Source organism: Macrosteles quadrilineatus, unplaced genomic scaffold (assembly GCF_028750875.1).
Source record: "Macrosteles quadrilineatus isolate MER2022 unplaced genomic scaffold, UCM_ALF_1.0 Scaffold_4__1_contigs__length_99947679, whole genome shotgun sequence".
In the NCBI taxonomy this organism is placed as follows: Eukaryota; Metazoa; Arthropoda; class Insecta; order Hemiptera; family Cicadellidae; genus Macrosteles; species Macrosteles quadrilineatus.
Genome location: NW_026542597.1, coordinates 67,785,369 through 67,808,231, shown reverse-complemented (window position 1 = coordinate 67,808,231; position 22,863 = coordinate 67,785,369). Strand labels below are relative to the sequence as shown.

At 32.4% G+C, this 22,863-nt stretch overlaps 1 protein-coding gene across 2 annotated transcripts in view; it reads left to right on the top strand.

The window, feature by feature from the left end:
• Nucleotides 1-22,863, top strand: part of LOC128991848 (innexin shaking-B-like) — a 48,439-nt gene that overhangs the window by 9,233 nt on the left and 16,343 nt on the right. The window contains exons 1-2 of one of the 2 annotated variants that reach the window (XM_054415066.1): nucleotides 1,346-1,456; nucleotides 4,204-4,803. The exons of the other annotated variant lie outside the window; for it this stretch is intronic. Of the exons in view, the coding sequence (XP_054271041.1) occupies nucleotides 4,447-4,803 (357 nt within the window). The 5' untranslated portion in view covers nucleotides 1,346-1,456; nucleotides 4,204-4,446. Of the gene's footprint in view, nucleotides 1-1,345; nucleotides 1,457-4,203; nucleotides 4,804-22,863 lie in introns of those variants that run through there. 2 annotated transcript variants of the gene reach the window in all.

The window sequence follows — 22,863 nt, the reverse complement described above, 5'->3', positions numbered from 1 at the left end:
ATTATTACTAAAATCTTGTATATTAAAAACACTTTTGCAAAACTGATGACAGCTAGCCTGGCCATACTAATGGACTGAATTACACGCGGGTTGTACCAAAAGAAAGGTTATCGGTCCTATATGTGCAGGTTTTATGAGTATTTTGAAAATATTTATGTTAATTGGGTCAAAAGTGGTATTTCAACTTTTCTTATGGAGATTTAACATGGGACTAATTATATATATTAATAGACAAGCATGTTTATTGAAAACCCTTTTTCCCAGCTCCTGTGCATCGCAGGGAAAATCTACGCATACCGATAGAAAGATATATGCCTGTAGATGTGCAGAATCATTGACTATATAGTCAATGGCAGAATCCTTTTATAAACTAAAATCTCCTAAAAAAACCATAACAAATGTTAAAAAAATAACATGGTCCTTATGGGTTGCCATGTTGGTGACGAAATAACAACAAAATATAAACAGAAAAATCAAAACAAATGTAAGTAATTTCAATCACATGTGTTATTTACAGCGTGGGCTGAAAATAAAGAAGTTTATTTTATTTTGCATGCTACAAAACAGAATACAAATACCATTTACATTGCAGCACTATGCTAATTTAAAAAAAAAAGTGAGAACATGCTATGAGTTCATAAAATTGAATAAAGTGAATCATTCATAGACTAAGAATTATAATAAATATTAAATTAAATATTTATTATTAGAATAATAATAAATATATAAATATTAAGTTTGCACAATGCATACTTTTGTTCGAGTTTTCGACCACGGGGTGAGCTCTTATATTATCATTATTTTGTAATATTATTGTGTTACTTAAATAGATATCTTATGCTTATATAATTATTTTTAACTGTAGGGTGTTTCCCATAATTGTCTACCTATGTGTGAGGTAAAATTCACAGATAAGGCTAATAACTTGTAAACACAATTTGGAAGGTCAAGATCTTTAAATATTTTAAAACATTTGAGAATACCGAGTTTGCAGTTCTTACAGGATTTCTCCACAGCGAGCTATATTTTAATTCATCTATTTATAAAATAAATAACCATCGAGACACATTTAGAAACACTTTCAACGACATAAATTATTCGCATTCTTTTAAACAAAGGTCTTTAAAGTTTAAACTGTCAACAATGCCACCATTCGGCACTATAACAAAGCATTAAGACGCCTTTATCGAACTACTCGGGTCCGGTGCCAAATGGCTCAATTTTGAACCCGTGACCTACGTGCGTTGGGGTAGTCACTCCCCCCCCCCCCAAACTGAGTTGACTCGGAACTCCGCGCAGCACTTATAATATCTCGCCGCTTAAGAACCACCGTGCCTTCTCAAGTACTAGGGCTGATCTTCTACAGAAATAGTCCACTACAGTGCAGTTTAGTTGCGGGTGTGTGTTTTGTGCGTGAAAAATATTTATCCAGTGTGATTAGTGTAATAAATTAATAGTGAGTGATTTTTGATAGTTTTTTTTATAATTGGTGTTAGTGGAATATTTAATTTATTAGTGGTTTTGTGATAAGGTTTGCTATGATTAAATACACGAATACGTGAATTTTCCAAACTATTGGGAATGTTTTACATAAATATGGGTAATTTGTTTTAAAGTTGTGAGGCTACTTTCGTTGTAGAATGATCTTTCTAAATCATTTTTAAATTTAATGATACATTTCAACATTTTAATTTCTGTTGGTTTACCAATTACTTCAAATATTTTTTTTTCAAACTTAATATAATTAAATTAATACTAGAGTGTTTTTTTAAAATAAATAATAAAAAATAAAAAAAACAATTGATCGACAAAAGGATCAAACTAATATATTCACAGAAATTAAATTCAGTAAAAAATAGTAACTATAAAACGGAAATAAGTAAAAATATTAAGTGTGGCTGCACGTTTTGGACGCATTGTAAATTACAAACAACTAGTTCATTGAAGTTCAGGTTATCACTACAGGGGATTACTACAGCTGTGCTGTGACATAGTTAAATCATATTTGTTTGAATTTACACATATTAAATACTTTTTACTTTTTAACACTCTTTCATAATTATTGAGTTAAATAATTTGGCTCTTAAACAATTAGTATTTCTTGATAAAGTTTAAACCATATAAACTTAAACAAAAGTAGAACAAAATAGAAATTTATACAATAAATTTAGTAATTAAACACTAATTAACATAAACTATCTCAATGATTGATTAACAAAATCACTAGTATCTATTATCTATAATCCAAGTAGCAATTTTCTATTGTGTACAAGATGTCAAAGGTTGATTAACTTTGCAACCAGAATAGTCTAAACACTGGACGAGTTGTTGTGGCATTAAAAGTTCCTTGGACATTTATAGCTACGATCGGTCAAAGTGGGCAAACAATGTAACTGAGCTAGGTCTTATATCAACATGTGGCTTGTCAAGATTAAACATTAACCGAATATTAGGGTGGTGATAAAAAAAGTATGAAATATAGATATATTTATCGTCATACTGCAGCATAAACAACCGTTTTTAATGCACGCGTTGCCGGTATAAAGTAGCACTTTCACTCTCTAGGGAGTAAAAATAATTTTTAGTCTCTACGGAGTAAAAAATCAGTTGTTGTTCATATAGATGTAAATTATTTATCGATTGATTTATTAGATAAGGGTTTATTTAGCCTATTGTTGTCAATTGTTTAATATATTGATGGTATAATAACACAATCGTAATAGGCGAAATAATTGAATCACTTACTTAACAGCTGCTTATTTGCCTTAGCAGAATTGAAAACAAGCTGTTTCGTTTTGAGAGGTTATGTTAACATAAAAATTATTTAGTTTTCTAGCTATGTTTTTGTTAATTAGTGATGCAATATGAAGAAAAATATAGTTCACCACTCGGGCAAAAAGTGACTTTTTAACCCGAGGTCAAGTTTTACGATTGAGGCGAAGCCGAGGTCGGAAAATGAGGGGGGCACTTTAGTCCCTAGTGATAAAATGTACCATTATTGTACAGGATTAGCTTTCACCATATAAACATTGAAATATTACTATCTGATTAACACCACAATAATTGAAACTGAGTAGTGTACATAGGTTAGGTTGCCATTTAACTCACCTAAGGAGCCCGTGAACCAATACTAGTTTACAGTAATATTGACATTGTATCTTTAAAACCTGAAGCATACTTTGGCCTTAATAGTCCGGGCGTTGATGTCTGCTACATGTCTCAATTTCTAGCTCAAAGGGTCACTTTTATGACGTGTGGTTTACTTTTGGTTATAATAGAGTAGAATTAGTTCACAAATATATAATTGAATTTAGCTCCATTTGTCTAAAGTTAATAAAACAACAGTAAATGAATTGTTTAATTAGAACGCACCCTAAACATACTGGACATAAACATGCTTTAGCGGTTGATCTTTGTGGAAATCAAATTCTTAAGTATCTTTAATTTACAATAATTATACAAATATTGTTGTGTTATTTGGTTACACGCTTAGCTTTTTTAAATCAATACGTTTTTCAGTAGCTAATGTTAAAGAGCTTTTGGCTATACAGAAGTAGATTTTATAAAACGTTTTAGGGATACCATATGAACAAAAAACGAGTTGGTTCATTGCACAACAGAATTAGAGTCTTCTCCTAGATATTTTTAATTTGAATCTCAGTGTGGACCGAACATAGAATATTATATTACTCTCTCAGTAAACATAATATTTAGTTTAACGGAATATAAAGGATTATTGGGTCTAAACAAATTTTGTTTATGCATTGATGTTACATTGTTGTAAAATAACTATAAAGGACAAGTTTACTAAATTAAGGGTGGGAAAAGATTTGCCTCTTAAAGTTTCACTCGTTCGTTACCAACGGAAAGTTGTACTTTTTCAGCTAGCAGTGATTAATTATTTTAAAACAGTGATAACATTAAATTGTGCTAATAATTTTAAATAACATTTCTCTATGTCTTTTTTTAACTATTAGTAAAGCATAACGAAACAGTTTCATTATTCTCTGATCAATAACAGAATTAAATAATAGGTAAAGCAAATTGGTTGGTTTCTTAACCCTCTTATTATACTGTATTTTTAATAGTTGACGAATCCAGTTAACATTATTTAATTTTATTCTTTCAATTTGAAGATTTAAACTTTGTTTGGTAACAAATAGGTGGTCTTATTTTATGGTTAAAATCTTAGTGTTGTCTCAGCTGATTACAATTAAAAACAAGGTCTTTGTGTGAATCATGGATTCATTGAACAATTGATAATCAGTGTTAATTGGACCGTCAGAAAACATATTGCTCAAACAAATGATAACACAGAATACAATAAATAGAAGAATCAACGGAGACCCAAGACATCATGTCAGCAAAAAATACATTCTCAAGAAAACTTGACTCAATTACAAATCACCTTGTGATTATGAAAGGTAAATAGTTTCCAATATCGAAATGTACGAGATCTTCGAAGGTGTGAAGGACCTGTTTCGTCTAGGCAGGACTAACACTGACTCCCCCGTGTTCCGTCTCCACTACCGCGTCACGTCCTCCCTCCTGGTGGTCTGCTGCTTGATCCTGGCAGCAAGACAGTTCGTGGGGAACCCGATAGAGTGCGTGCACGCCAAGGACCTTCCTCCAGAAGTGCTCAATACATGGTGCTGGATACATTCCACATACACTGTTCCTGCTAGTTTCCTCAAGAAGGTGGGGGTGGAGGTTCCCTACCCGGGGGTGGACAACACCAAGGGGGCGAGAGAGAAGAAGATACACAAGTTCTACCAGTGGGTCGCCTTCTGTTTGTTCTTTCAGGTAATTTGGGAGTATATTGAAAGAAGTAGTAAGGGAAATTGTGGTTGTACAAAATAGTATTTAATTAGTTTAATGTACCTTCTTAGAGACCTTCTGGGAGGAGGTCTCTCAGCACAGTACATGCCATGGAAGAGTCCTGTTCCACTTTTTCAGAGTGAGGACTTGGGTTTTGGATTAGGTGCTTCTTGTTAGGTCAAAAGCTGTTTAACTATTACTTCTTTTAATATTTGGGAAGAAGACTAGAAAACTTTACTAGCCTTCTTTAGGTAAATTATTTTTTTATTTAAATTAATTTATTGCCATATACTTTTTTATGTTGTTTTAAAAATTTTCATTGAATATCTTTTTTTATGTAACCTGTTAATCTTTGAGGCAAAGTTGTTCTGAAATGCAGTTATGCACTGAGAATAGCACGATTATTAACTAGATTGCAATTTACAACAAATACATTTAGATCAAATAAGATTACGGTTCCATTCGGATTTTACTTGAATCGTACTTCAATGTGTCAACCAATCCTAGGTCGAAATGTAATTGAATGTTTTTTTAAATTCCAATAAAAATAATAAATATTCTCATGGTTTGATTTTAATTTACAGTTTTTGCTTCAAAAGATAACGTCAAAATATTTTATAAACCTCATCCAGACTATTTTTTACGTGTTAATTAAAAACCCCTTAAATTTTCAAACAGCTAGTGAAACATAATTGGCATATCACCGTCTAAAAACACATCGCATTGGTTTGGTAAAAGTAACATTTTTTAAATCAGTTATTTGCCAAGTTTGGTTCTCATTGATATTTAAAGGCAACATTCATAGAGTACTGTATACAGAAAAAAACTTTCATACCAACCAAAGCAACTACAGTAATTTAAGTGAAACCAATGCCATTAGTAGTCGAGCAATGTTTAAACTGTATGACAGAGCTGCTACAAAGTTTTGTGGAAAAAACTAAAATGAAACCGTGTTGGTTATAGATGAATGTGATGAAAAAATGAATGATAATATAATTTTTATTCAATTACAAGATTCATTCACAGAATTCTTTAAAAAGTTTTCTGCCTGCTAACTGTCAAGAGTAAATTTAAGTATTTTTTTCGAGCTAGATTTGTAAACGCTCATAAATATCACTCAAAATATTAACTCTTATATACCTTAGAGGAAAACCCATTTATACTTTCCGCAGGTCATATTCATTATAATACAGACCGCAATAGGGCTATGGTGGCAATGGTTACATATTAATAATTGTATATATGTTGACCTAAGCCATAACAATTAATGTAGTCAGGGCAAGAAATAGCAATACAATGTTACTGGTGTACTACTGACCTAGCCTACAATCTTAGCCCGACAGTGAAAATTAATGGTATAAGGGGTATAACCATTGATTTTGGTCACTGCAAGTTAACTTCTCATCCCATTGTAAAATTTGAATATTGTGTCATGTACTGTTTTGTCATGCACTGTCAAGAAATAGTTTCATGAATATCATGAAAATGAATGTCATAAAAGTTAGAGTGCACAAAGGTTTATTTTGCCTTGGGACCTTTAAGTTAAATTTTACAACAGGTACTCTTTGCTTATAATACTTGATGTAAACTATGGTTTTCAATAATATATGTGAATTTTAAATAGATAAATATAAAATACGAAATCGTTCCAAACTAGACGAGCATAAAATAAGTATTTAGCTAATACACATGTAGTATGCTTCAGTTATAGTTCAACTTAAAGGGTTTTAAGTTTTAAAACGTACTTTAATGGGTTTGGATAATTGTTTGATTAGACAATTCCTTGAAATGATTTTCTGTTTCTTGTAATGGTACAAATTGGATTTTAATACTTATTTTAACTGGGAAAGAAACTGTTGGCTTTTTTAAATTTAAATTTTATGTACAATAAATCTACTTAATAAAGAGAGAGACATATTTTTTGTCAACCTGTTTTTAAACAAGATCAATAACAGAATGAGGAGGCTTTTAGTACTAAACTAAGAACACATGTGATGTTAGAGACAGTCAAACTGTCAAAATGTGGACTAATGAATAGCAGGGTGAAAATAGCACATTATAAATGCCGTTGAATGGGCAGGCTCAATAAGTTCAGTTAGTAAACCTGTAGTTGTATACGTATACATTTCCATATCAGTTCGTTCTGAGTACGTGGCAGTTACCTTATTTCTTAATCTATTTTAGCTACCAAGATTTAAGTACCCCCGCCGCGGCAAACCTGTTGACTAAGCAACATTCGTGAGGCTGGATTTTCACAATAATATTTCTTTAAAATTGCCAGATTAATTTTTATTTAAATAACATAAGTATTAAAATGACATTAGGTTTGCTGCTACAGAGAAGGTAAGACAGTTTTTTTACTGAAATTTCAAAAGCTACGTATGAAATAAATAAAGTAGCCGAATTCGATTACGATATACTGTATCCCTAAACAGGCAAAACTATGGCGATTTATTTATTCTCCATAAAATGACATGCACATTTAAAATTTACATTTTTTAAAATTTTTTCCAAATCGTCAATTAAGTGTCTTTTAAATTTAAAGTAGGCTATATATCTTTGATACATTTTATTAAGAATTAATTGGGCATGACCTTTAGTTTATTTAAATTTGACTCACTTTATGTCAGGTTATTATTTAAGCCATAAGTGTTAATGAACAAGGTAACTACGTAAATTAATAATTAGAAAACATACCTTATAAAGTTATTCAATACTTATTACAAATTACAACCACACATATACAAACTACCACTCACATAACAATTTTTTGTACACCACGTATCCATATTGATAAACAGCATGCTATTCGCTGACGGATGGATATTTAATATTTATTACAAAGCAGCAGCCTGTGCTTAGGCAGGCACTGCTTTGTAATATTGGTTACATGGCAGTTCTGCGGTCCGTACACACGTTGTAATCCTTACTCGACGTCTCTTTGAAGTTAGTCACATGTTCCAATGCTATTGAATAGTTTAACCTTCTATGACACGACAGGGATGAATTCTGCTAATAAATGGTTGAGGGATTCAATCTTGGTATATTTAAAACTGTTAGTATTAAACAAAATCCAATTGCCCGCTACGTTAGATTTACTGATCTATGTGGTTTAATACAGCTAGTGGAGTACCAATAAGAAGCTAGTGGTAACTTGATTATGTGGTCTGATTGTGGCATTTCAGTGGGTGGCTGAGTTAAACATGTTTTATGACCATAATGCGCAGCCAAAAATCCACTTGAACTGTTCAGATTTATGGGAGAGTCTAATAGGGCACGAGCCCTCTTCTATAGTACAGGCAGTCGGATTTGAACCAACTATGTATAGCTGATAAAATCTAAACTGTTACTGAGCTACTGAGTCGTAGAGATATATTTTCTGTAAAAGGAAACATATTGAAAACCGGCTTAGTGGTACAAAATGGAAATATAGGGAAAATGCTAATTTATTTTAAACTTGGAGATATTGTATTTAATTTTCCCACAAAGAGCAAAATTAGAGAAAAAAGTTAAATATGTAAAAGAAAGTAATTGCAATCAGAGATTAGGTTCATAAGTTGTACATCACAAGGTATTGATTTAGTTTAAACGACAGATTTTCTTCGGAAACAGATTTTTAATCAACTGGTAAATCGTATTATGCTAATTTGGTATTATATACTTAAAACTGTTTCAAACATATAACGATATACATGAAAGTTCACACAAATCTTAACACTTGACGCGTTTTTACAGACAAAGAAACAATTGTTCAAGGAGGAAATGTTTTGTACTATCTGTCTGTGATATTTTTTTTATCAATATCAGTAATTGTTTTAATATAAAATATGTTTCCAAAGAAATGTTTTTAATATACATAAATATTATTTATGTATAAATTTCCAAAGCATACAATAATTTTGCATCATGTCATGTTTTCATGCAAAACACTTTTACTTCGACATATTCAAACTTACATTTTTCTTTGATAAACCTTATAGACTAATATAAACAATTTCATTTCGTTGGCCTTTAGAGCAAGCGAAGGAGTACATGACTTAGAAAGACAAAAGACATTGATTAGAGATTTATTGTATTACTTTTCGTCTCGTCCGAACAACATATGTAGACGTCTTCATGTGCGTATTATTCGCATGACGACATGTTTATTAGTTGGTCCAACTTAATCAAGAAACTACAACTTTCATTTGGAGTCTGATAAAAATAATATTGAGTATCTCATAATCTTAAATGACAAGACAACGGTATTCTACTGAAAATAAGGCTCTCGTACGACTACTTTCATCGAGAGGCTAGTAGTTATTTTCTGTATTTTCAATAGAATTAGTCATTTATGCGGCTCAGTTGTAGGTATGAGCATAGTTTTAGTTCGTTGTGATTCTGTAAAATAATTTGAATTAATCATTGCATGGTAAAACATGTAAAAAATCTTTCAATTTTAATATGTTTTTACCAAAATATTTGTTTAAATAAAAGAGATTAGGTTGAAACCCAAATTACTTTAGGATTTTATCAGAAAAAGTAATTTTTTACACAATTAACAATTTATTGTAAATTTTCTACCCGTATCAGTGAAATAAGCAAAGTCACATTAGCAATTTTTGTCAACATTCAGTAATATTATGTTTGTTGTATTAAACGTCATAAAAGTTTTTACATGCAGCCTTAACTGCACAGTTTTTTTTTTTTTAATTGAACACGAAGAATGCTTTGTCTCATTTAATATGGATAGTAAATAAAAGAAACGACTTATAACACTTAAAACATATATTTACGCCTATACTGTTACTCACAAGACGTTAAATATACAAAAAAGATGGTAAGTGGTCCATCCACCACTACCATCTGTTAGTAAGTGGATAACCACTTTCCATCTTTTTTGTATATTTACCGTCTTGTGAGTAACAGTATAGGCGTAAATATATGTTTTAAGTGTTATAAGACGTTTCTTTTATTTACTTTCCGCAAATTTAATAACACCTACAATGCTGATCAAGAAGAGATTGATTATGCTTAGAAGTCTCCCTTAATTACAACATTAATCATACTTTTCATATATCAGTAGATATTACCAGTCAACAAAAGTAAGGCCGAAAAACAGCATACGACTTGTAAAATTTAATAGATTTTCATTTATATTTGATTCATACTGTAGCATTATTATGTTTTTAATTCAATAAAAACTTCTTCTACTTCTACTTCTTCTTCTCCTCCTCCTCCTCATCCTTCTTCTTATTCTTATTCTTTTTCTTCTTCTTCTTAATTTAATTTTCTTCCACTGTAGCATTCAAACGTATTGTATGACCTAGTATTTGTTTTGCATTACATAACACAACCGTGTTGTGACGTGGGGGGGGGGGGGGGTTGGGGATTGAAGTGGGGGAATGCACAAGGGGAGGTTTAATCGTCTGTGGTTGAAGTCTTACAAACTCTCCCCCTTATTTACGCACTATTACTTCATAGCTCATACACTAATTATACGCATACTTGACCATGCAAAACTATTGAGGTCTATCCAAATTTGTAAGTATAACACATAAGCATCTATTGTTGGACTTTCACTCATTATTTGTATATAAACAAGCATGTGACTATTATTTTCATTTAAGTCATATGTTTATGATCTTATATTCGATTATCACCTTTGTGTTTTTTACTTGATTCAATAAACACTAGTTTTCTATTCTGTCTCAATTTAGTTTGATATTCATGAGTTTTAGAGTCAATTCCACATTTATGCTCTTCTCTTTATCTATAGGCGATGGATACTAAAGGGTGTCCCAATAAGAACGCCGGATTTAAAGTTTTAATAAACCATATATTTTCACGCTAAATTTACAATATGAAACATGAATCTTAAAGCATAGTATCTCCGATTAGTAATAGAATATTATGTCTCGTAAGTGCCCACCTGCTGCCTGCTGACAAGCCAATTGACGAAGTTTTCCATAACTTTTTCACCCACTTCATGTTGAATTCCATTAATGGCATGAATAATTTCCTCCTTCAGGTCTTGGATTGTTTGAGGATTATTGGCAAAAACAAGCGATTTTAAACTTCCCCAAAGAAATTAGTCACACGTTGTTAAATCACACGATCTTGCTTAGATGAATGTGCATGTGCGTCATCGCTGAACAGCAATGTTTTTTAAAACATGTCATTTTCATCTTGTTTTCCAACCACCTAGTTTACAAATTCAAGCCATTTTACAGGATCTCATGGCTCGATATCTAGTTTGAAATGGATTTTTGAGGGGACATGTGGAAGTTCTTTTATCAAAACTCTTTGTACTTTGCTCCGAGCTAGGCCTAACTGCTGACTACGCCGACGAATCGATGTTCTTGCGTTGTCTTCTACACTATCATGTACAGCATCAATATTTTCAAGGGAACGACCTGCCTGACTACGCACTGGTCTTTTAATGTCCAAAACTGAGCCAATTCCTTCGAACTTAGATATTAATTTTCAGACAGATGACTCATTTTGTGCATTATCCCGGGCGAAAATAGCGCGCAGCTTCCGCACCGTTTTAGCGAAACATTGCCCGTACTTGTAGTGCACTTTAACTATGACCACGCGTTGATCCGTCATCTAACGATTCATGACTACAAATGGGACATAATACTGATAACATCGCTGGTAATTTGGGAATTCCTATTGAAATGCAGATAAGGATAAGACGCTCCTGAAATCCGGCGTTCTTAATGGGACACCCATTATATTCACTCAAAAATGGGGAAATAATTCTCCTCTATGCTTTATTCATCCTGTTCTTCAAATGATCGTTTATGACTGAAATCAGTGCAAGTAATAAATTTAATATTGGAAGATTTACAATGCACAGCAACACGGCTGGTAAAAAAAAATGCCAATTGTACAAGTAGTGCGTAAATCCGAACTCTGCTGAATTCGAGAGAATAGTTTTCGAGTGCAGTAAAGATACTTTGCGCACAAATACTTCTTGTTACTTATAACGCATGCCTATTGCGGCGTATTTCCGTGAAACATAATAATACATCAAAAAATATACTTGAGCACCGTAAGTTTGTTTTTTGTATATATTGGTACACACCAAAATTATTCGATGTCTACAATTTTGCCTAGACATAAAGTATTTACAATCATATAATTTTAGGTAAATATCTGTAGTGCAGCAAAGTATAACGAATGCAGACTAGTGCGGAAGAGAGTTTCCCCCCTACTTACAACCGTTGGAAATACTATTTGTTTTCGTAGCAGTTTAAGGTACTTGAAGATTTCAATGTAGAGCCTGAGTAAAACTTCTAGTTCCTTAAAACTGTAACAACTTGACAAACAGTAACAATGTTGACCACGTGGAACCTTTGACATGATCTATCAAATGAAGAGCTTTCGCTAGACACAACCGACGATGTAAAGAACTACTGAGTTGTTTATATCGTTGGTCACAACAACTTGATACTGTTGCATCAATCGTTTATTTTTTCTTACGATATCAATATGAATTTGGCCACGGAATTAAATAACTCAAATTAATGGCTGTGCGTGTAATTATGATTTATGGTGTTCAAAATAACTTAAGGTACAAATGTGACTAAACGTAAAGTTGGTTCAATCAAAGCCAACTTGTTTTTAGAAATTTTGTATTTTGTTTTACATCCGTACCCTCAAACTCTAGTAAGTTTGCGCGATTTTAAAAACATTTGGTTCCACTATGTAACGGACATAAATAATGTGTTTGTGAACTAGATCAATTTAACAACAAAAGTGGGGTTTCAGTTTTTTTCATTCAAGTAGTGAAATCCAAATATTTGTCATATTTCAAAAGAACATCATAAAAATATTATGTTCATTTGAAATATGTAACATTAAGTCTATTAATTAGCAGCCAAGATAATATAAAGGCGAAACGCAGTCTTGCTTCAAATATTATTGCTAAGGATACATTTTATTACAAATATTACCTCTATGCTATATGTTTACAAAAATATTAAACACATTGGTGAATTTATCTGTCCCGTCGTCAACTACTGTAATTAAATTCCATCAAAACAACTATTATATCTGCTCATTACTTCAACAATGCCTCATTGAACAAATGTTGTTAATACAGGATAGTGTAAATTTTATAGTATTATAACTCCATCTCGATGAAACTTAAGGAACCAAATTAGAAATTTGCCTAATATGCAACCTTGTTGCTTCAAGATAGTAATCTTAAATTTAAATATCATTCATATTTATTTTCATATAACTACCTGGATTTGTATTGTCCATTTAACCACCATGAAACGTTTAAAATTTACTTTACTTGAATATTAAGGTGGATATTGGATTAAAATGATGAACTATAAGGTTATTCAACAATCAGCTTCAGGTCTTACTCCCCAAGACATGTGTAGGGCGGTCTGGAGGGTCTGGAGAACCAAATTAGAAATTTGCCTACTATGCAACCTTGTTGCTTCAAGATAGTAATTTTAAATTTAAATATCATTCATGTAATTTTCTTATAACTACCTGGATTTGTATGGTCCATTTTACCACCATGAAACGTTTAAAATCGACTTTACTTGAATATTAAGGTGGATATTGGATTAAAGTGATGAACTATGAGGTTATTTAACAACCAGCTTCAGGTCGTACTTCGCTAGACATGTGTAGGGCGGTCTGGAGGGTCTGGAGATCCAAATTTGAAGTTTACGACGCTCTGATTGAGGAGATAACAGTGTTTGCTCGTTTGATTGCTCGATTGCTCAACTACACGTGCTACTATGTTTGAGTTGATAACTTTGAATGGAGATTGTAAAAAGTTCAAACAACCAATATGTACAGTTCTGGTCTAAATTTACAACAGTTGGTAGTTATGATTTACCTCACACAAAAGTAAGGTTCGTTTGAAGTGATTTATTTAGGTGATAATTCAGTGAAATTTGAGGAGTGATAGGGTTATTTATAGCTTTCCTCCTACATATGTGATATTTAGGAACTATGTACAGTGAGGAAAATGTGTGCTGTAGATGTAGGGTAATTTAGCTGAAACCAACCAATTGTGAACATAACGAAAAATAGTGCCATACCTTCGGATTTTCGTTGATTCGAATAGCCATTAATGACATGAAATTCCATTTTTTACCGTTAGTGCACGTTGTGGATGTTTAAAATATAGTAGCTGTGTAAAAAAATAATATGCTGAAATTGTAAACATGATACAGGAAGATAACGTCTGTTCTCTAAAAAAGAAAACAAATACCGGTATAACGTTTAATGATGAATAAAATAACACACATACACCCAAAATATTATACTTAGAAGTATAGAAGTATAGAAGGCAGGAACAATTCTACAGTTGGATAATTCAAGTCCAATGTAAACATTTGCCCTCACTTATAGAGCAAACTGAAAAAAGTCACATTTTTACACCAAATAAACAAAAATCACGGTATTTTTATCTGGACTAAGAGTGATGAAAAAATCCTCAATATCAACACGTTTAGAGTTACAAATTTCAGCGATTCATCACTAATTTTAAAGAGACAGACGAGCTTTGCGGATGCCACGAGAAACTCAAAGACAAACATGCCTTGGGTTTGATTGACAGTGGTATTTTTGTTTTCGTTGATTGGCGTTTGTATAACCAAAAGAGCCACACATAAACATAGAGAGCGGGGTACCTGGAATAGCCGCTTTGAATTAATCGCCTACCCTCTCTCTTCCTCTTTAGTTGGCCTTTTGAATTCAGGAAATATTTATTTTTGAATTGAATGAGTGAGATTTGATCGACAAGATTCAGGTTTTTTGTAAATTAAAAACATGAATCGATTAAATAAATCAACAAACGTTATTCGAGGGTTACGAGATTTGTGTTAAAAGCTGCAACTACTAGTTTTAGGTAAAACAACACTTTTAGTAAAAATAAATGTTGACCCATCCATTTAAAACCAAATCGTTTTCAAAGTGATAAACATCATAAAGAGGAGGTTTAAATTCTGAACTAATTTACCATTACCATTGACCATTACCAAGACTGTGTACCTAACTTAAGTTGTTTTGAAAAACAGTGTATTTTTGTACTGAAAACCACTTCAAATTAAAGACGTTTCTATTCTATTTTTAACTACCATTATTACTATTTGAGATGGGGATGCCACCTATGTGCATATTTTAACCCAAATATGATTGTAGAGTGGAGTGTGATTTATTGAAATCCCGCTCAACTATTAAAGTGGTTTGTGTGTTAGAGAAATACATTATACAGAGATTTTTTTGCAGGAACACATTTAAAGTAACTTTTGTACATTTATGTACAATAATAATACTCTTTTCATAGTAAGTGTAAACATGTCTTTGATTAAATAGTACTTAACAGAATATAGATAGCTATTGAAAACATACATTTAAATACATTGCATCATCGACGATACTTTAACTTACTTATTCTGTATTATGGCTATTATAATTATTCGTGCTAATAGTCATAATTACAGTATTTAAAGAATCTTATGGGACTCTTGACAAAATTGAAAACATTAAATAATTATAACACAGTTATCAGAGGTAATACAGTATTCATACAATAACATGCGTTTGCACTAGAAGACAGTCTTTAAGTGAAATGAAAAAAAAATATATATAGACTACTTTTAACATTGGAAAAAATCCTAAGTTCACAGTTCAGTCCCATCATTGACATTTAGTGAAGGAAAAGAAAAGTTTGAGAAAATCATTGTTGTAAACACCCAAGTGCGTTTGTAGAAATTTGGGTTACTTTCTTCTTTATTTTTCTTGTTTCGTACGTTCAATCCTAGGACGCTAGACTGCGGAACAATTTTACTCATTTCTTCAGGCTATGCACAGATGGTCGTGGAATTATCACTTGGCTACTCGAAGATTCCATTGGTGATAGCCAGTATTAGAACCCGGAACTTAGGTACCGAATACCCGTGCTTAAGCACTAGACCAGCTCCCTTCCATTATATGGTTATACTATAGTGTATAATTAACTATTCCATTCATTTTTACTCTTTTGCGTTCTTAAGTTCAAAATCATTTTGCCAAATGAGTCATAATTTCTATGTATGGTAACCTAACCTAACATAACCACCGCAGCGCGCTGTATAAGGGTGGCCTCCGTATAATACCAAAGTACCACAATTTTTTTGCGAAATAATTTACTGATCATTTTACACATCTTGAATAACCCCTAAAGTTAGTTTTAACGATTTTTCGTTCATTTACATCACATGTGCAACCACTGCCTCCATTATCTCCCGACGATCATTGAACAGCTGTTCGCTGTCGGCGGGAGTTCAGCAATGCACGACGTCGGAGTATTAATAAACTGTTGAACAACGGTGCTGGAGTCAGTCCGGAAATAGTTAAACGGTTTGACTGCTATGACTAATTGAGCAATACTGGATGCATTTATGGCTTTTAAAATGTTCCTGGAATGACTTCGAAACCCTGGACATTGGTATGCCTGTTTTAAGCAATGCTGTAGCAATCGATGTATGATAAACTGAGTGGTGTTTAGCAGTTGTTTAGATGTGAAAAGGTATTCGAAGTACACGTAATTATTGAAAAAATGCTTTGAAAAGTCTGTATTAAACAGTGTATTTTGAAGTCTGAAGATTTAATATTTTTTTACAAGTACAGTATTTTTTATAGTGGAATTTTCAGCTGGCATTGTTTAAGAAACCAGCCTGATTATCTCTAAAAATATGTATTCCTATGTTAATAATCTTAGTCTATAAATCCCTAAATTTGACTTCTCTACGTTTGTTTTAGAGATTCGCTCCAGATATGTAAAAAAACCTGGACCTATATTCATATTTTACAAATGTTTAATAAGTGCACTTTTAATACACCAGGAAGTTTGAGTGAATCGAACATCGCCTAAACATCCAACTATAAATTATTCACTTCAAATAATTTAATTAATAGTTTTTAAAATGTCATAAAATAATCTTATCAACGCAGAGTTGCTTCTTCCAAAAATGTATACAAAGAAGGGCTCAATCTTGAGTTAAATATCTGAACAGTCAAACACACTAAATGTTTTTTTACATGCTGAATGATCCAAATACACAGTATATCCTATCTATAGTCCTTTCGCCCGGAGCTTTCTCGTTTTTAAGCAGCCTTACCTACATGTTGTAAAATTCAATTCAGTGCATGATACGCTTCTGTGCCTTCGCTTCTTTAAGGCAGTAAAAAAGTACTCATATTAGTTATTCTAACGTATTGCTTATCCGAGATTATCTATTTTCTTGATTGCATGAGTTCCAGGTTGCAAGAGAAAAATTTCCACTACTTCCTTTTACTCTTCACTGGTCGTCATACATTCAGGGCATCTTTTTTATAGTTGAAAAAATTTTACATTAGAAATATGAAAAAGAAACATCTGGTTAAAATACAGAACTGACTAGCTAGCCAAGCATAATATTTGCATTTTCTAGTCCAAGACGCCACGAACCGTCGAGGCATGCGAGCTCAAGTGAAGTCTGTTACAAGCAGAGTATAGAAATAGGTTTACGATCTTCTTGTATTTAGTTTTTGGCAATAAATATTAACCTTGCCTATTGCCACAACAAACGCGTGCAGATCTTGGCTGGAGTTGTACTGGATCGCTTCCATCACTTGATATTACTCACCTGCAGTAGTAGTAAAACACTGTAACACTTAATTAAACTAGTGAGCTTTGGGTCGTAAATTCTAGAAAAAACGTACCTTTTTGTAAATATATACGCGATGACTTTTACTTTAGCTACAACATTTTTAGAACATCTCAAAATACATGAGTCTGGGTATGCGAGTAATTATCAAGCACGTCCTCAAGTCTGAAGAAACTATCATCGATTAACCCGCTGAACATTTAAATAGGCCTTTTCTGATAGAATATGGAAATTCAATCACACCATAGGAATACCACCTTTATTACCACAAGACCAAATCTACTTCATTGAACCAGTATTTACCTACAAATTATTATACGTTTGTTGCCCTTAGCAGTGATAAAACTTGGGAAGAAATCAAATTATTTATTGAAAATAACAACGACCAAAGCAATCAAAAAGACTGTTTTTACAGAAAAGACATGGTGTACTGGGATATTTATCGTGGCACAAAGATCATTTGATTCTTAGATTGTTTAATTATTACAATAATTTGACTTTTTAGGGAATTCTGTCTCTACAAGCCACTAGTTTAATTTAATTTCCAATCCACCAATGAGGTGACGTAAGTAATTAACTAGTAATTTATAGTAAGTAATTAACTAGTGACGAAACAAGAAGTTATTAGACACAATCCTCAAGTTCAAGTTGTACCATTAACTTTACATACATCATGGTCGGGTTGTAGTGCTGTTCTACGCTCAATCCCTTCACTGTATCTAGTGTTTCCAGACTCTTTGGTCCAGTGGCTCTTGTGGCAGGTACAATAGCGTGTACTATGATGCAAGCGCTATTTAATTTTTTGGCGGGTAGCCAGGTAGAAGAGCGCCAAAACCCGAGCGTTGAACTTCACGTGGAGCATCTGTCGACAACACTATGACGGACATTCGCGTTTCGTTTCAGGAAACAGCGCTTCTTTGTCTTGGAATACTTGTGAATCAACCTTTTTTTAGAATGGTTACACTGCCTGACTACAGAGACAGACTTAAGGATGAGCTATTTTTAGGAATGTATTTTTGTGAAGATTTTTTTCATACGTTAATATTTCTCATATACGTGGAGGGTACGTAACCGCAAGTCACCTCAAATTCTAAATAAACGGCATCAGCAATCTGACACATACTTTCTCCCATTAGCTTGTCAATAACCTTTATCGCGGGTAAATGGCATGAGAATGATTTTGTAGAGGAAAATTAGACGATATTTTTTAGAATTTAGAGGACTATAAACATATCAAATGTCTATCAAAATCGTTCGGACCATTTCCCAAAATAATTCGATTTTCCATTACTTTCATGGATTTTTATGGGGAAATCATTTAAAATAAACAGTATCAGTAAACTGACCCATACGTTCTCCTACTATTTTGGCATTAAAATTGAACACCTTATTCTAGGTAACTGGACCGGGTAACATAAAACAAGGATTGAAAAAGAGATGACAGCCAGTAACACCTGGAAAATTAAATATAATTATATATTTAAGTCATAAACTTTGTTATTACACTTAATAATCATTATGAATCGAGTTTTTAAGGGTCCTTGGAGGATGGCGGCCGTCTTGGATGGTTTCAAACAGCTGATTAAGAGTTATAATTATCATCCAAAAATAGTTTTTCAAACACCAAAGTGATTATGATGTAAATATACTGTGAGATTAGAAACGTTGTTTGTTGTTTTGGATGTTTTTCCAAGGGAGAAATATGACGACCTGTTAGGTACCCGTAACTGGTCATGACCCATTTATAAAACAGGAGATTTTACAACCGAGTGATAGTCAACGTATAATGTCCAAAAGTCAACGTTTTTGGTTTGATATCCGTGTAGGTGGGCGGTTATATCGGGTATAATAAGAGTTTCGAAACCATATCCACTTGTTCTTACCCTTGTGCTCGAATTAAATGGTCCTGACCAAGACATTAAGCTGAACTACCTAGCTGATTTTCATTCTGTAAAAACGCTATAATCTCGTACATTTACTACTGATTCTTCACTCGTTCTCGACCTTGGTGTCGTTAACCTATTTTAATGCCTATAAGTATTTATACAGATTGATGTTTTTTAAGTTTAAACATATAAATTGACATAAATAAGCTGCTAAACTCACAGAAAACATAGTAGAGATCACAGTTTGGTTCGTTTAACAAATTTGATGTGCATTTTGCACAACATGATGCAAGAGGTTCTGGAAAACGTCTACAGAAGCAGCAATAGAGAATTCTACCTCGCCTATATTTGTAAACACAATGTTTTGCTAACATCCCAAGCACAATGATTCACTCTTTTTATTTTCTTTGTTTCTATATAGTTCCAGCTAGGTAGAGCAACACACGGTCAGCTAAACTAAAAGAAATGTCTATATAAAGCCAATACAATAACTCAAAGACACTGAAAGCTAAAAGCTTGATGGTTCAGTTTGGGAACCCAGAAAAGTAAATTGTTAAGCAATCTCCAAATTGGGAACTTACCTTATTTTCTACGTTAATTGGCACTACCTGCTTAATAGTTTAAAATTCCTTAACAAAACATCCTAATTTTGTTGAGACAATTTAAAACTTTGTAATTGTAAAAGCGTAAAAAAAACATTTACATATACGTTTTTACCACGGTTGTGTTAAAAAACATGTCAAAAGTAAACAAGTGACTTGAAATAATATTTTAACACGACCATTCATGAAAAATTTATTTAGTAAAGCGCAAAATTCATAACTTGTGTGTTTCAGTTTTTAAAGGTTACAACTTAACCCCACTAAAACATTTAAATTGATTTTGTATCAAGTCATTCTACACTCACTAGAATAATTGTCAAAATAAAACTCTTTAAAGTTTTCACCATGAATTTATTGCGGACAAAATATTGAACACAATTAAGTTACCAATTCAAAGTTTGATGTAAAATTAATTGCTAATATCTGATTTTCTAATTTTGTTACAAAATTAAGTTTAAGTTTTATAAGAATACTATATATCACACATAATAATAACAGGTTTATCGGCCCACTATACATTTTTGACAAACAAGCAACTTTTTCTAAATTCAGATTTAAGCTTAAACTAAACAATGTTTGTTCAAACCAATCTCACAATAGCGTAGAGAGTGAAATTATTGTTTCCTCTAACTATTGTTGCACAAACAAATAACAATTACTACAAAACACAGGGACTTTGTGGCCAGCAATGTTGTGACAATAAAATGGTCGTAATTTGCTTTGATTTACGCTGTAACAAAAACATCTGCGGTTTAACTGATTAGACGAAAATAACAATCCATTCAAATAATGAAACAAACAACTTTCTTGCCAAATCCAACCCAATCTATAAAAGAATTTACCATTTTAGAAATATACATAATTTAATTAATACTTTTTCCAGAGTTTTATATGGATTCTTTTCAGAGTTAGGAATATTAATTGAAAAGGATATAGTTTTGCTGATTAACCTTCATACACGATCATATTTTCAGGTAATTGAAACTATTTGTTTTAAGTCACTGTTCAAGCAATAAAATATTTTTTAAATAGTGATTATAAAAATCAAAATTTTCGAATCCACACAAATGCAATTTCTGTTTTTTATTAAATATTTCTTGTCTCCGAATTTTCTTTTAGATTCCCAGGTAAATTAAACAGAATGTGTTGTAATGTTGTATACTATTTCTGGCTAGAATATTAAACACCAAAGTATTTTCAATGTTTTTAATTTGGATTTTTTTTGTAAGCATCATATACAAAAATACCACATAAAAAATCATTATATATAACTACAATGAAAATCTTAAATTTTATAACTAAATGTGATTGAATCAGAGCTGAAAACCATAAATATCGCAAGGAGTCGTAAGTGATAAGAGCGTTGAGTCATAAAATGTTTGTTTCTGTTGGGATTTGCCTGTGTAAACATCGGGACGAGATCTTGCAATAACTTCGGCTTTTGCCAACAAATACCTCACAGGTCTAGTAGCTGTGTGCAATCAAGTGTTTTATTAATCAGCTTGATGGATCAGTATCAACGAGAAAAAATAAATCAGCTAGTAATTTTACTAGATTAGGTCTACTTGTATAAGAAGTTTGTAAAATGTGCGTCTTATCGATATTCCAGTATATAACATAACATAATTGTCTGGGTAGCTGAGTGGTCATAGTGCTCTCCTTCCAATCTGAAGGTCGCTGGTTCGATTTCAAGCAAAGACATTACTAGACCCAGATGTCATTTGGCTATCTAATGGTGGTTTCTAACAGGTCGTAGTTAGATAGGAACAAGCCCACGGTTTGGATCGTTCCCTAACAAAAACTTTAATAAATGCCTCTAAATAAATACAATTAACTAAATAACGTTTATATTTAACAATAGGATATTTCACAATTTAGCTTCCTCTCATACAGTAGAGTTCCATGAACAAATTGCCTCATTTTACCAATCTCAAATAATAGTTCGTGCGTGGTACTAGGATGAAAGCAGATTTCCTGGGTTTTAACAGAACTGATTTAGAATACGGCAAAGTCAATATTCCACACAATAATGCGTAGCTAATTTAATGATTATTATTTTGGAGAGCTGTGACGTCAGACGTACCAATGTTAAGTGGTAAAGCTAAAATTGAACTGTTGCTACAAGCTTGGTAAATTAAATTACATGTTCCCACGTATTCTATTTCAGGCTAAACAATGTGGTAATTAATAAACTAATCAGCGGTTGATTGTAATATAAACTTTGTTTATTGGTTTTGATTGGCCAAATTACCAATTATTGCGATAAAAGCTGGCATATATAATAACAGGGTGGGTTATTAATTTGTTTAGATGTGTTTTTTTAAGTTTTTTTTTTATTTGTCGATGGTTATTGGTAACTAAGAAAGGATGTTTTTGACCTAGATTTGATTCACGGACACAATCTCATTATGGCCACCATTTCGTAATTATAACACTGTAACTTCAACTGTAAAGGTAGGGTTGTGATAAAGGATTTAATTGTATTTTTTGTGTGAAAAAAAAGTGAACAGGTGAATTTTGACTCCAGTTGTACTTCTTTTCTTGTTTGGTACTTCCGGTAGCCAATAGTATACAGTATAAGCGACGCCTTGAGATTCTTGTCATTTTCCTATTGGGTCTGATGATGATTGGAGTGTCCAATCGAAATCGTTTAAGTGTAAATATATTATTACGAGTGTAATTTTACGTATTTTTCTACTCTCAGGTAATTTAATATCACGTACGATGCTAATCAAGACGTTAATCAAACCATTTTCCGTTTTCAGAGCTATGAAATTACCAAAAATTATATTCTTCATAGAAGAGTAAAGGTGTGGATTAAAGGCGTAGTATTTAATCTAAAACTCTAAAATCTACAAAAGTACCCAGTTCTGTTTATGATTGTGTAAACCCTACTATGAGTGATTG